This window comes from Rhipicephalus microplus, chromosome 2, assembly GCF_043290135.1.
Source record: "Rhipicephalus microplus isolate Deutch F79 chromosome 2, USDA_Rmic, whole genome shotgun sequence".
NCBI classification, from domain to species: domain Eukaryota; kingdom Metazoa; phylum Arthropoda; class Arachnida; order Ixodida; family Ixodidae; genus Rhipicephalus; species Rhipicephalus microplus.
In genome coordinates, this window is record NC_134701.1 from 187,733,042 (window position 1) to 187,748,265 (window position 15,224).

Consider the following 15,224-nt stretch of genomic DNA (forward strand, 5'->3'; position numbering starts at 1 on the left):
TTGTATGCTTGTAAATACATGTTTTATTTCCAGTCTTCTATTCACAGGTGACAATGTGATTTCATCTGTGATGGGTCGTTAAATGCATCTGTTTTTTTTTTTTTTTTATGGGACTGCGTATTATTCATGAACTGTGTGCACAGAAGCTTTTGTGGGGCTTTTTTGGCTTGAGGGGTCAAGTTTTGCTTCTATCCCTCCATCTGTGCAATTAAGAAGTAAAGCTACTGCTACACTACAGCTTCAATGCACTACTACTACTACTACTACTACTACTACTACTACTACTACTACTACTACTACTACTACTACTACTACTACTACAACAATGTCTGCATGTGCCCACTTACATGTTTGACAGCAAGAGGATCTTCTTCTTGGGACGAAAGCTCCATAGGGGCGTCCTTGTCATTACCACAGGCTCGCAGGACCATCATTGAATGATGGTTGAATCTACGAATCATAGAGTGATTCGCAACGCTTCCAGCAGATGCCACTGACCCTGGCAGGTCCCGTTCCTGGCAAACATGCAGGGCAGACTTAGAAGCGAACATTCAGTGCACTGGCTTATTTCTTAGCCTTTGTCAATATGCCAATATAAAATAGAAGAAAAAAAAAACATCCTTGTAAGCCAGGGCTTTGCAAATGAAACGAGAGAAAAATGAAAGTGCTTAATGGGTTGAGACAGTAATTTCTGAAGCTATCGTAAGTTTTATTTATTTATTTATTTATTTATTTATTTATTTATTTAATACTGCAGGCCAATATGCTGGCCCACGTAGGAAAGGCAGTGCAATAACCAAATAATCACAAGATAAACACAATGCAAGAAAAAGAAAGCAAAAGTAGACACTACATGAAAATCATGTAACTTACAGCCATATTGTGTAACAAGAAATGCTTGCTTAGCGCAACAGATGAAATTTCGCTTAGGTGAAGAACCCCAACAGGGTAACCCGTGATCCTGCTCAACAATCTCAGCTGTGTTTCAGAAGCATGACAATGCTGAGAAAGTCGTCATCAAAACTACTCGCACAGCTTGTCAATGAATAAATGCTTCAAGAAAACACCTCAACGTGTCAGCAGTGAATTGCAAATGCAACAACATCGACAAAAAGGCATAACATCTGTTATACAGTCACACAAGTGTTTTTACGGATATATATAACAATAAATAGATAGCCAAACTAGAAAACAATATTGCTGCGTTGAAGTATATAAATGTATACTACATAAATCTATGCACTCAACATAACACTGAGCTCCACAATGCTCTTTACTCTTACACAGGTAACAACCTTTAAAGGGACAGACAATCGATTTTTTTCCGACCCACTATTTTCCGGTGCGATCGAAAGCTAACCCTTCGCAATGTTTGCAGCTGCAGTAGTTACTCCCAAAAGCACGCAGTTATTTTATAAGCAGTATTTGTCGATTTTGAAAGCTTTGAACACCAACGTGCCTTTTTGTCCAGCAACACTGAGAATTGATAGCGATGCCGGTAGCTCTTCTAGTGACTTGTGCATGCCGCCATTGTTCTGCTTTCGCAGGGCTTCCTGTAACTATGCTCAACCACATTTATTCTAAGCTTTAAAACTGCTGCTGAAAATAGCAAGTCATTACAATGAGACAACGTGGTTTTATACAACTTCCCTGTATTTGTACCGCGTTGCATGCGCTTGCGCCAAAGGTTGATGCGCCTGTGTCGTGGATGACTCGTCCCGTCGTCATTACTCTCCCGAGACACGAGCCAAGTCAAGTCACCAAAAACGTCACTGCGCGCCATTTACGAGAGAAAAGAGTAGGTATAAAAACCACGTCACTCCAAAGTCTTAGCGACCTGAAAACTGCGTGCATGGTTTCATGAGCACGTAGAAAAGCTGCCTAAGACGTGCTGACGAGCACGGGATCATTACGTCATGCGAAGGCAGTGCTACTTTATTGCACACTACTAACTCAGGCTTGTAAGTACATTTTTAAGGAATGCGTACACTAGTTTACGGTCGCATGACAGAGCAGCTCGGGTAATTGAAGTGTTTTGCACCAGGTGGCGCTACAGGTTATTTTTGAGATTTTCAATGAAGAAACAAAAATATAACTTCACTTCTCCCGAGAAAAATAGGATTGGTTTGAGTCACTACGAGGGTCAATCTTTCCATCCGTGCAGTCATCTCATAGCATGTTCAGGGCAATTGTCAGTCCCTTTAAAACAAAGCTAGTCTCTGCCACCAAACAATGTTACCTATAGAAATTAAAATGTGGTAATTAAGGTTGAAATACATCGTACGCCTATAATATGACAGCCCTTTTTCTCCAAAAGAACTTTCAAGTCTTACTCAACCTATGTAAGTACCAGCAGCAAACAAACCGAACTTATGTAACTTATAACTGTGATACTATAGTCCGATAAAAGTTCAGAAGTTCATGGCTTTTCCTCCTCAAAGGTAGATGCACACAGACCTGCTCCAATGAGCACACACTCCTCACTGACGTTTTGGGCCAGAACGCCGGTTACTCCGTTTTCAGAGAACATTTCCAAGTCCATCAGCGTGACTATTTCTTTAGCAACAGAGGCAATCAGGTGCCACACTTCAGTCGTCTGAGTGGGGCATCCTCAGACTTCTTCCGCTGTATCTGATTATAGTATGTACTAATCAAGCCTTTACACATTGCAACACAGACGCAATATGCAGAATAACTCACATTAAATGATTCTATGTCTTGGAAAGATGAGATGTCAACGAAGGGATCCCGGAATCCTTTTGAGATAGCCTCCTGTATATCTGGAAGAGCAATATACAATTAGCAAACAGTAGTCAGAACCAAACTAAGCAAAAACAAAAAGAAATGTAAAATAACGAGCACAGGTCTGACAGTCAGAAATGGCAAAGTTAATATATGCAGTGCATATCACAGGTTGACTGGCAGATTCTCAAATATCTGCATATCAATAATGTTTTCAGGGAGACACCAATTTTCCTTAGCATTAAACATTTTCCGAGTTCATACTAGACAACTCCAATTTAAGGGTCCCTCCGAAGATGAACAGTCTCGCAGACCAAGTAGTGAACAAGCAATTGTGTGCTTTTACTGAGTCTGTGTGAAAGAACATCTGTTGATTAACAAACAGTTTGTCTTGCTTACTCACATACAAGATAACAAAACGACTAAAATCATGAATGACCCTTTATAAATACTCGTATCCTTTTTATTGCCAGTATATTTTCTCAAAACTGACAAAGTGTTCAACTACACAAGGACATCACACCGTACTGTTTATTAACATGCTTCAGTAAGAATATTCAGGCTTTACAAGCATCGTCATCTACTATACAAGAAAAAAAAAAGGCAGGTGAAGGTGCCCACCTTTATCGTCGCTGCGAGCACAGTCAGAGAACAGGTCTCGTGTGCTCGTGTGCAGCCTGTCTCGGTGAAAGTAATGGGACTGGAAGAAGCGCGTCCAAAATTCCGATTCGGTCATGCGCTCTGGAACATTTTCCAGGTGTTTCCGCTTCACTGGGGAAAAAACAGAAAAGATGGAGGTTTCATGAACAGTCACATAAAAAATCATTACAAATACAAGCCATATGCCAGACATCTGTGTTGTCTAAGTAAACATACATCAAAAATCGAATTCTACTGCGAGGAGACACTCAAAAGAAGGCAGCGAAACTGGGGTTAACACCAAAGCAAATTGTGCAGCCCACTACGTAACAGTGGGAGGTAAACGAAACGCCCCGCCGGTTTATTACACTGTTCGAAAAAAACAGGTTTAGATACAGCGCTAGTATTCCTGTACACGCGAAGCCGTAACTAGAGCATACAGCGGCACCCACTGCAATGCCGCTCTAGCGAGGGTCGGCAAGACCCTCGAAAACATGATAGCACAATTAAAAAGAAAGAGAACAAAACGAGATATGCATAAACAGGAATAGCAACCTCGACCAGTCCGACCGAGACACTCCGCGCGCCTCCTCGATAAGACGTGGTAGATAACCAGACGACCGAGAGGGATTGCGGGGTGTCGGGCGGGGTGCAATGCGGCGCAGCCGGCCTTCAGAACGCCGCGAGCGCTTAACGGCACTTCCTACTGCACAGCCCTGCAGACACGGATGACCGGTTTGTGGCCATCATCGCGGCAGCGCACACCACGACGATCGGCACCGTTAGAAGCGATCCCCGAGCCGATCGTTAACGCCAGTGCGGCGCCATTTGAAGCCTCCGCAAGGCGCGGGGCTGTACGTATCTCAGAGCCGGCCGGCTGCCGATGCGAGCGAGCGATGTCGCGAGACGCCGTACACACGGCATTCCGGCTCGCCCGGCCGTGTCTCTTTCCTCCCTTCTCCTTAAGTACTATTTTAACTGTTTCATTCTCGGCCCGCTCTTCTACCGCGCGCCGCTCCGCCATGTGCTCCTGCAACCTTTCCCCGTCGAGCTAGACGAGCTCAAGGCCATGCCGATGCGGCTTACGTTTGATGCCAGGCTTCTCGTGCGCCAATGAATAAATAGAAGCGGCGGCACTAGCGTGCGTGCGACGAATCGCAAGAGGATCACGGAACGTTACTTAATACGTGCAATCGAGCGCACTGGTGTACACGTGCGGTCGGTAATTCGATCCGAGCCTGTCGTACGGATCCCCTTGCGTTGATATTTATGGGCAGCAATTTGAATATCCGGGTTCCCCATAAACGGCGCGTGATTATGAAACGCGCGCGGCTGCACACGTCGTATGACAAACGTAACTAAAAAATCTGTTACGGTCACGCTAAAGTCCCAGGCGGTCGGTCCGTAAAGCGCGACTTCACTTTGACACGTGATGAAGCAGCGCACATAGGACGCAATCGCGCGAATAAAAGAATGACGCAAACACAAGCGCTGTACGGCTACTGAATTCATGGAACATATAAAGTTCACTTTGAAGTATTAGATATCATGAAAAGTGGAGGAGGGTGCCTAAGTGGAAATACACAACGTGAGCATCATGGGCACATGCCCTGCAGGGGATATGTCAATTAGTTCAATACTATAGAGATACTTCTTTACATATGATTAATTAGAACTAACAGACCATGATACCAAGGGAAGTACAGGGAATGTCATTAGAAGTAATTGTAATGTAAATGTGAGGAAAGAAAACTAGATGAAAAGATAACTTGCCACCGGCAGGAAGCAAACCTGCGACTTTCGGATAACGTGTTGGATACTCTACCACTGAGCTACGGCACAGCATGTTATTCGAATTACTTATTACCTATATTCTTCTTGGGGTCATTTTTTGTGAGGCCTCATTAGTATTGTGTCTAACTAAACAAAAACGAGCCCTTAAATTTACACATACGTCTACAGTGAACTTGAACGTGATGTCACATAAGTGCGACTCACTGCCATAAGTTTTGGTGCCTGGTCTAAAATGATTACAGCATAACTGCTTTCATACCTACTGTTCAACATGCTGTACCCATGCCATTTTGTATTAAAATCTGTGCAAATAAACTTGCCCCCTCCAAAAACTGCAGCAAAGTGCAGCCACAATGCGGCACTTTGCTGCAGCTTTTGGATGCAAAAGCTGCAATGTATGTATGTATTTATGTATGTATTGCATGTGTGTTTGTGTGCTTTCAATTACTGTTGTGTCATATAGCCATCAACTTCATGGCAGTTAACACTCATCTCTTTCAATAGTTGTGTCATATAGCCATCAACTTCATGGCAATTAACACTCATCTCATTCAATAGTTGTGTCATATAGCCATCAGCTTCATGGCAGTTAACACTCACCTCTTTCAATAGAAGGTGCTCTTTTCTAGCTTCAAATAAAATATCTACCCCAAAGATGTCAAGATTCTTAGCCAGAGGCTTATGCAACAGTTTCCCTCTTCATTTTCATGCCCAACAATTCCAACAATAAAACTACACTATATACGACATCCAACCCAATCATTAAGCACTTTCTTACAACAGAAAGATAAAATAAGCCAGGAGAATGGCACACCAGTCATGCCAAAGAATGCAAGTTAGGGTAACGTTCACGAAAAGAAAACATTCTTCCACCTGTTCACAGAGCAAAGCTACAAAAAAGAAAGCAGTACAGGTTTTTCATAAACCGCTACAGTTCAGGATATGTCCTGGTTCAGGAACAGAAGCTATAATAGATGGCTTTCCAGTACTATCACTCAATCATCTAAGCTATTTAGGAGGCTTGTGGATAACAGCGCTAAGACAAATCAACAAACTGATTAAAGCACACAGAAGCCCACGAGTTGGAGGAAGCTTTATCAACACTGACACAAGTTCCTAAGACAGCTTTGGTGCTGAGAAAACAAAAAAGAAAATCATTCATGTCTGAGATTCTGATAAATGTTCTTTAACTACCGCACTTTCTTGGACTTGGAACTTTTTTACAACTCGCCTATTTTGGTGAAGGATGAACACAATGGTTAGTAGGACGAATCAACAGCATGAGCCACATTGTCAAAAGTGCTAGACAAAAATCTAACACGCACCCTAGAAGACAAAGCAGCACCAAATGCACAGCATAGATAACAACATATTAGGTCTAACAGTACAAGGGCAAAGTATGGTCAAAGAACACTAGGCAGAACCCCAAAGGTGGCTATTGAAGAAGCATGATTTTATTGGGAAATGGATGAACACAGTTGCTAGATAATCAACAAGCAACAGTGTAGGTGATAACTTCCGACTCTTTCCATCTGGGCACATACCAACTATATTTCTCATGAATCTATATTTCTCATACCATCTATATTTCTCATACCATCTATATTTCTCATGACGCACAAATGAAAACAATGCTAAATTACTATGCATCTTTCTTGTCTTTGACAATGTCAGTGTGTATGGTCATGAGAAGTGCATGTGAAATCTTCACCAAACTTCGTAAATTTGTCTTGCGAACATGATGGTGCAATGCCATCACCGATGTCATCATTTCGTAGTCTTTGTGTTTGTCTTTCAAACAGTAAACATGTCAATCCTCACCCCCTCTTTACTATTTTGAGTCTCAGTTGCAATGACCGTCCACTGTCTATTTTTAGCGGTTAGGTATGTCAGAGCAAAGAACTGGAGCTCAGAAAAACAAAACTGGTGCCAGCTAGCTTATATCTTTTGACAGTTTCTTTTTTTAGAATATGTCCCACATTGCTAGAATGCAGTGGCGCAGAAGCCCTACCTCATTATGTTGATTGATGCCAGGTCAGATTTTGCGAAGTTAGGCTGTGAAGCATATAAAACTTAGTGTAGCTGCTTAATAAAATGACACTTTCATATCCTCTGATTATAGCACCATTTACCTGAAGTTCACAAAAAGCACCTTAGTACTGTTACCTGGGGCAAGGCTAAACAATAGTTTCAAAGCAAAAGCTAATGCACCAGTCAGTCAGTTGTAATGTAGTTTCCTCAGGGACCCAGATGTAAAATACAAGATAGAAGACAGCGTAGAGGAAACACACTAAACCATTTCATATTCTCGTTCAACATTTTTCTTAGATGTTCCCATGAAAATTTGCTGAAAAATTGTAACACTGCTTCTTGAGCAAAAAATAAATACGGCTTCCAAAATGCCAAGCACTACATGAACCAGCCTATAAGGGAAAACTCTTTCTCTAAAGAGTTGCAGAAAGGTTGGATAACATGTTACCATTGAATATCGGAAGGAGTAGCAAATCTTTCATATCTTAGCCAAGTGGCCAGAGCAGTCATCTTCTAAAAGCAGGGCAATAGTCGCATATGGCACATTTCTAGGCACCTTTCTAGGCACTTGTCTAGGCAGCAGGTGGAGTTTCGCATGTGGCATATAGAACCTCATACTCATATAAGGGTTTTCAGTATGAACCAGAATATGATTATGAGGCCTCCTGTAGTGGAGGATTCCAGATTAATCTTGACCACCTGACGGTCATTAACCTGCACTTAAGTCTAAGCACACGGGTGTTCTTTCGCTTTCCCCCATTGAAGTGAGGCTGCCACGGCCAGGAATGTAAACCACGCCCTCGAGTTCAGTAGCGAAGCTTTTCAAGGCCCAGTAGGAAGCATATTCGTTCCAACTCCTCGTCGATCTCCCCGCAAACACGGAGAATAGATTTCTTTAAAAGGACACTAAAAGCAAATATTAAAGGGGTCCTGAAACGAAAATTAAGCTTACACGTTACAATTTTCTCTGCTGCAGTAAGAATTGTACATACCGATTGCGAAATATTTTGGCACTACATCCAGTCTGTAATTAATGATGCCCATTTGAAATCACAGTTTCTTTTGGGCTTGCTAGCGACCTTGCGAGACCATTGGCAAGTATAGGCACTAACATGTGACGTCGGTGAAACGGCAGAGTAAGAGAAGTTACAAAGAGAGCATTAGCTTTATTTTGCTCTAAAGTAATAGATTTATAAAAATCTAGAGAAGAAAAATAACAGAGCAGTTTTTTCGCTCTGAGTTGTATGCCACGCAATTACACTATGCTTGGCTCAGCTTTCAAGTATATCTGGGCTCTGTCACGTGTGTATCCTTGCCTTACCGCTGGTTACCTTGGCTCGATCGGTGCAGCCAGTGCAGGGCCACAGTTTTTTCTTACTTGTTGCATCAGGTCGAGTTCTACTGCGCGTTTGGGGTGCTTTAGCCCTCACTAAGCCAACCGTGTGCGTTGTCAGACAGTGCCTGGTATGGACACACAGAGAAGAGGCTCGTGGTCGGGGTTTCCGCAAGTGGAGGTCCTGCGACGTAATCTCGATATGATAGCTTTTAAGGCACGGGTTTCTTTGCCGCCGCCGCTGTCACCACTGTCTTGCTCTGATGATTGTCAATCTCGCAATTGCATGGGTGCGTCGGCGTATAGTTCAAAGCCCAAGAGCAGACTCCACCCTAACAGACGACGCTGTAGTTCGGGAAGGTCAGCCACATTATCCTGTGTGTCCGTGATGTTATGGTATTGTTGTGGTGACGGCATCGTAATCAAAACAATATGATGCTACAAACCACGGTCAAGTGAGGCTCAAAAACATCGCTGCGTCGCTGTGTTGTCGACGACAGACTTTCCATCGGCTGTCTTAAAGTGATGATGGTTGCACAGTTGACAGGAGTGTGAGCTAGGAAACTGAAATTGTGCATGGAATTGTGCATGGAATTGTGCATGAAATTGTGCATGGAACCAAAAATGTATGGAAGGTTCTTTGTTCATTGCAGCTATACTTTGATTACTAGTGACTAATTGTCGTCAGACACTCTCACGTGACCTGGATCATTTCCGAAATGTTCCACTTCTGGCGCACGTCGTATGATACATATAAAACATTTCATAAAGCGAGGGGGACCCGACTGGCAACCACTGCTTTCCTCCTTTCTGGAGCGTGCCGATGGCACGAAGTGTACCGGCTGGTGCTTTAGCATGTAATTTAGCATGATTTAGGTTGAACTGCGCATTTTCTTTTTTTTAATAACTATGTCAGCCAGCAAAAGGTCAAAAGAAAGCCACTGTGCCATGTTTTATTGTTCGAAAAACTACGTAAGTATATGGCAGGCATCAGCAAATGCACAGCATTTGCATTTGCTTCATGGTACACAATTTGCGTTACGTGACAAACTCTATATATCACAAGTGCCGCATTGCACCCGAAATGTTTAGTGTTCTATTCAGCCGAATGACAATCGAATATAGTTAAATTGACGACCAAACATAAGCGGTGAAGTATGTCCCTGTTCAGTACAAAACATGTAAGCACCACTCATGTAGCCACCTGTGATCTTTTCGCTTCGTTTTATTATTGCATTTTAGTATGATGAGATTAGTCAAAACAATTACTCTTGTAGTTCGGCTCAACATGGTGATGAATGTAGTCGATGTGGCTGTATTAACACGGATGAGAAACCCCTCACTTCGCAGCCGGGTAACCGACATTGTACATTCAATTTGTGCTGCGCACTGGCCCTGTGCAACGCGGAACATTCACTGAATTTTACATAAAAATGATGCGGCAGAATTTTCATCGTGAGTATACAACTTACGTAAGACGGCGGAATGTATCGTGCGCAATATGCGATATGAAAGCCGAATAGTGAAAACAGAAAAAAAAAAATGAGTTCTGTCACTTCAAGTTTGGAATAACTACCTCTGGAAAACAATTTTTGCATGGTCAAGACCTATGCCTGACAAGTTGTGCAATGATATACAACATAGTTGATTCTCTTCTAAGAGCAAAACTAAATTAAACCACGTTATTGCGGTTGTTCTTGTTTTACAGCGAAAGCTGCAATGAGATAACTCAGGTCACGCGCGACGCCGTAGTTGTCCGCCGCCACCGCCAGGGTCCGTAACCACATCGCACGAAATTTTAAGAAAAAACCTAGCACCAATGACACAGTGGGGCTCGAACCCTGGTCTGCTGGGTGCCAGCCTAGTATTCTAATACCGAGCCACATCGGTGCTTGGGACTTAGCAAACTTGCCTTAGGCAGGCTTGATGTCAGGAAAGCAATCACGTTAATGTGACTTATAAAGAGTCTTTAAACAGCCAAAGAACAACCAGTCGTCGCACAATGTGAATAGCCTAACGAGTGGGTCATCCAATTCTCTCACCTATTACAAAAGCTTGTTCTTTTTCACCAATTAACTGTGGTGTACACCCACTTCAAGCATTATTCCTCATCGTCATCAGCCACTGCATGAACAATCGGCACAATATTCCTTGCAAGTGTTTAGCGGATACCACGAATCTCAAAAGAACGACGAAAAATAACAAAGCGAATACCAGCCTACTACCCAAAAAAATTTATTATTAATGCGGTCGTGAGTATCAAGCAAGTGTGCTTGCAGCAGTTACTCAATGAGTGTTTAGAAAAGGCTCTGAAAGGCCACTCTTTAAGCTTTAGCTGTGACTGTGCGGTGCCTTCAGCGCAGGCCTGGCGTTTTCTTTTTTTATAACTGTCAGTCTCGCTGCTCAGCTTTGCAAGTGAAAGCAAAGATTTCGCAAAAGTTGTACAACTGGTGGACAAAACTATTTTTAAAAAATAAACACAAAGTGGCTCTCACGCCGATCATAGGCTGGAGCCCTAATGTGCTTTGTGCCTCATCGTCAGAATAAACTCTATTTATCGCCGTCGCTATCAAATCAAACACCAAGACTCTAAAAAGAAAAAAAAAAAAAGAAGCGTGCTGGCATGTAAACAACTGCACCGCTTTGTTTGTACCAGCAAATTCAGTTGTGATTTTGTCCACAGCGATGGGCAATAAATGTGCAAGTGATAAAAGGTCATCAAATGTGAAGCAAAACATACACTACAGTTTGCGAGCAACAAACAAATGCCATCACTGCCAAGAAATCGCAATTGCGAGCTCACATACAATCGCACGCATGGGTTTGTCGCTGCGATAGTATAAACTAACCCCGAGTGAAAAAATAAATAAATATGCTTTAGGAAAACAATTCATTGTATCCTCAAAGGGCACCAGCGCTTGATTACCCTGCTTGAACGGGTCGAAATATTGTTGCGTTTTTCCAACAGAAAGAGTGCCGAAAACATACATCACCGACTACTTGCGACACCGTCGCGCCATCGCATATAGTCATATATGATCTTGAACGAATCGAAAGCTTTCAGGACGTTCCACACTCATTTCCTACCTATTCACGACGAGATCGGGCTATAGGTTGCAACACCGTTCCTGCGAAAGTGTGGATAGGCGGTCGGAGGCGCATATACAAATACACACAGCGGCGCTTCGTTGCATGTGGTCTGAGCCGATTGTTGGCGGATAAAATGAGTTGACTACAGTTTACTGTTAAAGGGGCCATGCAACACCTTTTTAGCATGGTCAGAAAACGCTGCCGATTGATAGTAGAGGCTCACACACGAGCCAAATAATATAGCACAGCACGCGGCATGGAATTCACAATATATTATCGAAATCAGCTAAAAACTGCTTTCTCTTCTCTTGACAAATCACGCAATATGCCCAAAAATCACTTTGTTTTGTTTGCCCCTCCCATACCTGCTTAGCTCCCTGCTTAGCTTCCAGCGCTTTTGTCGGAACGAGAAAAGAGAGAATGCAATTGCAGCATGCGACAAACCTTTGTAACTCCACTAGCACTGGACGGATTCTTAAAATTTTTGTGGCGTTGTGTTCATGAGGCAATAAGCTATTCTAGCGAATTCATTGCATGCTTACTTGAAAAAGTGTTTCAGGGTCCCTTTAATACCTACGCTCTTCTCTACTGAATCGATGCACGACGCCTATAACGTGAACATTACCCACGAGTAGAGCGCATTCTGCCTTTTATAGGGATGCTCACCCTAGGTGACTTTTTTTCACGCTTTCGCACTAAATCACGCCTTTGCTAAATTGTTTGTAACGTGGTTAGCTTGTGTTCCGCCTGCTACGCACTGCTATAGCGTACCCATTTACATCTTTGTCATCTGCATACCACAAAAAAGAGAAAAACAAATATTGTAGAAAGCCCACATATCTGTGCGATTAGTTCAGTACCCCCGTTAGCACCTTATACGCATATGATTTTTTTTTCTCATTCTGTTCACCATGAAATGTGGGACAGTCGACAAGTCTAGACAGGAAAGCTTAGCGGCTTACGGCACTTTGCGCTACACTGCATTTACCATGTGTACACACGTTCTTGCATCAGTAAGAATATAAAAAAATTATATAAGAGTTCAGCAAAAAAACTTTCATCTATGAATGGCGTGCATGACAGTGCTACAACAAAGGCCTGGTTAATGGGACAAGCAAGTTTGTTTTTGTTTTGTTTTTCAGACAAAGAATAAACTCTGCCTTTTGTCTGTCACTAGCAATGCCACACAAATGCTGAAGACTGAACAAAATTTTCAGTGAAATCACACATTACATATAAGGCATGCAGTCTGAATTAAGTTTTCAACATCTGGGCTTTTTAAAGCATTCTTAAATCTAAGCACACGGTCGCACACGATAACTCTGTTTAAAGTACAGTTCAAGTACCAATATGTTCTAGTTCATGTGATAGTAATATTTTTATGTAGTGGTACCACAGCCAGATAAACACAACTAAGGCTCCTCGCATGATCGATAAACTACAGTGCCGTAGATGTACACCTACTAACAGCGCGCAAGTGCATGGCCTAGAGCCTGTTTTTTTTTTTCTTTTTTTTTACAACTAAGTCGCTATAAACACTGCATTCACAGACTACCCTCATCTTTGAGAGGATGCCAAGAGCATTTTGCGATGTGCTTAAAACAGAAAGCGGCACCCATTCTGAAATTATTCTAGTGAAAAGAGGGTACGACGACAATAAACTGCACTCGATAAACAGCAACCATGTCTGCCTGTGGCTGCCATTCCGACTTATGTTGGAGTCGAGGTACGGCTTCGGCGGCTAACATATGCCTTCTCCACTGCTGTGAGCCCAAAATGACCCACCCTCCTGCATTGCCTTCAATGGCACCTTGAAGACAGCCAGCCGATAAGCTTTGCTTGCGGTTCCGCCAGCCACGAGGCATACTTCTGCAACCCTCACATGTCAACTGCTAATCAAGCTGCTGCAACATCCGGATACGGCTACCGGCTCGCTGCTATCAATCATGCAACGCATATTAGCTCAGACATTGGCAATGCCATTTCAGCAACCACAACCTCCGCAATGGCATTTTAGCAACAATTGCTCCCAGTCAACCCCATCGTCACTCACTTTTACCCTCAAGTCACCTAGAGCCACCTAGCGAAAGAAACTAGTTGGTGTAGTTTTGCAGCCATGAACTGCTAGCTTCACAACTTCTGCAAGGCCAGGGGTGCAACAAGTAGAATAGAAAGAATTTGGAGCAATTTTTGGAGCAGCAATATCTTACTTTTGGAACACTCAAGCCCAAATTTGGAACAGGTTACGAAGAATCATTTTTTATCCCAAAAGAACAAATTTAGAGCACTATGTATAAAAAAGAAAACTCCCCCTAACTAGATCCTCTAAATCGTGCAGAGTAAGTATGGGCACTGTTATTTCAATAAAAGTAGTACTTTGAACCACCCCATTCAGCAACACATTAGCCTTTGCCACACTTATCACTTTCTATGACGGACCAGAATTCAGATGTGGATCCGCCAAACTGGCAACCTTAAGATTCTGGAGATTCGTAAAACTGAGTAGTAGGGGTGGAAAAAAAAACAAACAAACTGGCACATAGTTTTGTTTGATATTTTTTAGGGCAGCAGAAGTATCACACACTGCCCTAAGCGATAGCCAGTAACATTTTTAGACGTCCGCGATCATATTAGTAATCATAATTAGGCGGCATAATTGTTTAGTTTGTGGCTGCTACTTGCTGTTGCACGAGACTGAAATACTTCCTAGTCCCAGGATCAGGTGACCAGGAATGTTATAGAGGCATGCCACATTGCAAAACGAAAAAATAACTGCATTAGCCAAGCATTGATCGATTGATTGATTGATTGATATGGGGGGTTTAACGTCCCAAAATCACCATATGATTATAAGAGATGCTGTAGTTGAGGGCTCCGGATATTTCGACCACCTGTGTTTCTTCAATGTGCACTCAAATCTGAGCACACAGGCCCTCAGCATTTTCTCATCCATCGAAAATGCAGCCACTGCAGCCAGGATTAGATCCCGCGACCTGCGGGTTGTAATGGGGTTCTTTGGAATAAAGAAACCAAGATGAGCACGGTGCGTCGAAGACAGCAACACTCTTAGGAAAAATGGCGAGGCTGCTTTGTATTTCTCACTTTAAGAAAACAACACACGAACACGAAACACACAACATACCCTAATGAGAAAAATCTTACAAGCTATATAGCGCTCTGAGCAGTCCCTAAAACAAGTCTGGTCCAATTGTAACCGAAGCAGTCTCACCAGTCAGTATAAGTACTGAGACGTCAGGGACGTCTGCGGCGAGCAGCACGTGCACGGCGATACCGTCGTTGGAGGAACCAGTCAAAGAGCAGGACAAGGCTCAGATGAAAGCACCAACGGAGCGGGTAGGTGTCGAAGACCAGGCCGATGAAGTCAGGCAGTCTTCTTGGACGCACGGACCAGCAGCCACAGCCAAGCACTCGGGGCAAACCACGACCTTGACCTGGTGGCTGCGATATCCTCCCACTGGCTCCGAAGATCGTCAAAGCTACAGGTCGAGCGAAGCAGGTCACTCTGACTCTTGACCTCTGCCAGGCACTCGGGGCAAACCACGACTGAAATACTGGCGAACTGCCTCAACCCGCC

General features: G+C 43.1%; 2 protein-coding genes across 2 annotated transcripts in view; both read right to left on the reverse strand.

The window, feature by feature from the left end:
• Window positions 1–15,224, reverse strand: part of LOC119169646 (uncharacterized) — a 375,903-nt gene that overhangs the window by 53,162 nt on the left and 307,517 nt on the right. The window lies entirely within an intron of this gene.
• Tfb1 (transcription factor B1) overlaps window positions 1–15,224 on the reverse strand; it is a 71,308-nt gene that overhangs the window by 15,479 nt on the left and 40,605 nt on the right. The window contains exons 5-7 of the mRNA XM_037421741.2: window positions 3,364–3,513; window positions 2,701–2,780; window positions 348–515 (exon numbers count right to left, since the gene is read on the reverse strand). Coding sequence (XP_037277638.2) covers window positions 348–515; window positions 2,701–2,780; window positions 3,364–3,513 — 398 coding nt within the window. The remainder of the gene's footprint in view (window positions 1–347; window positions 516–2,700; window positions 2,781–3,363; window positions 3,514–15,224) is intronic.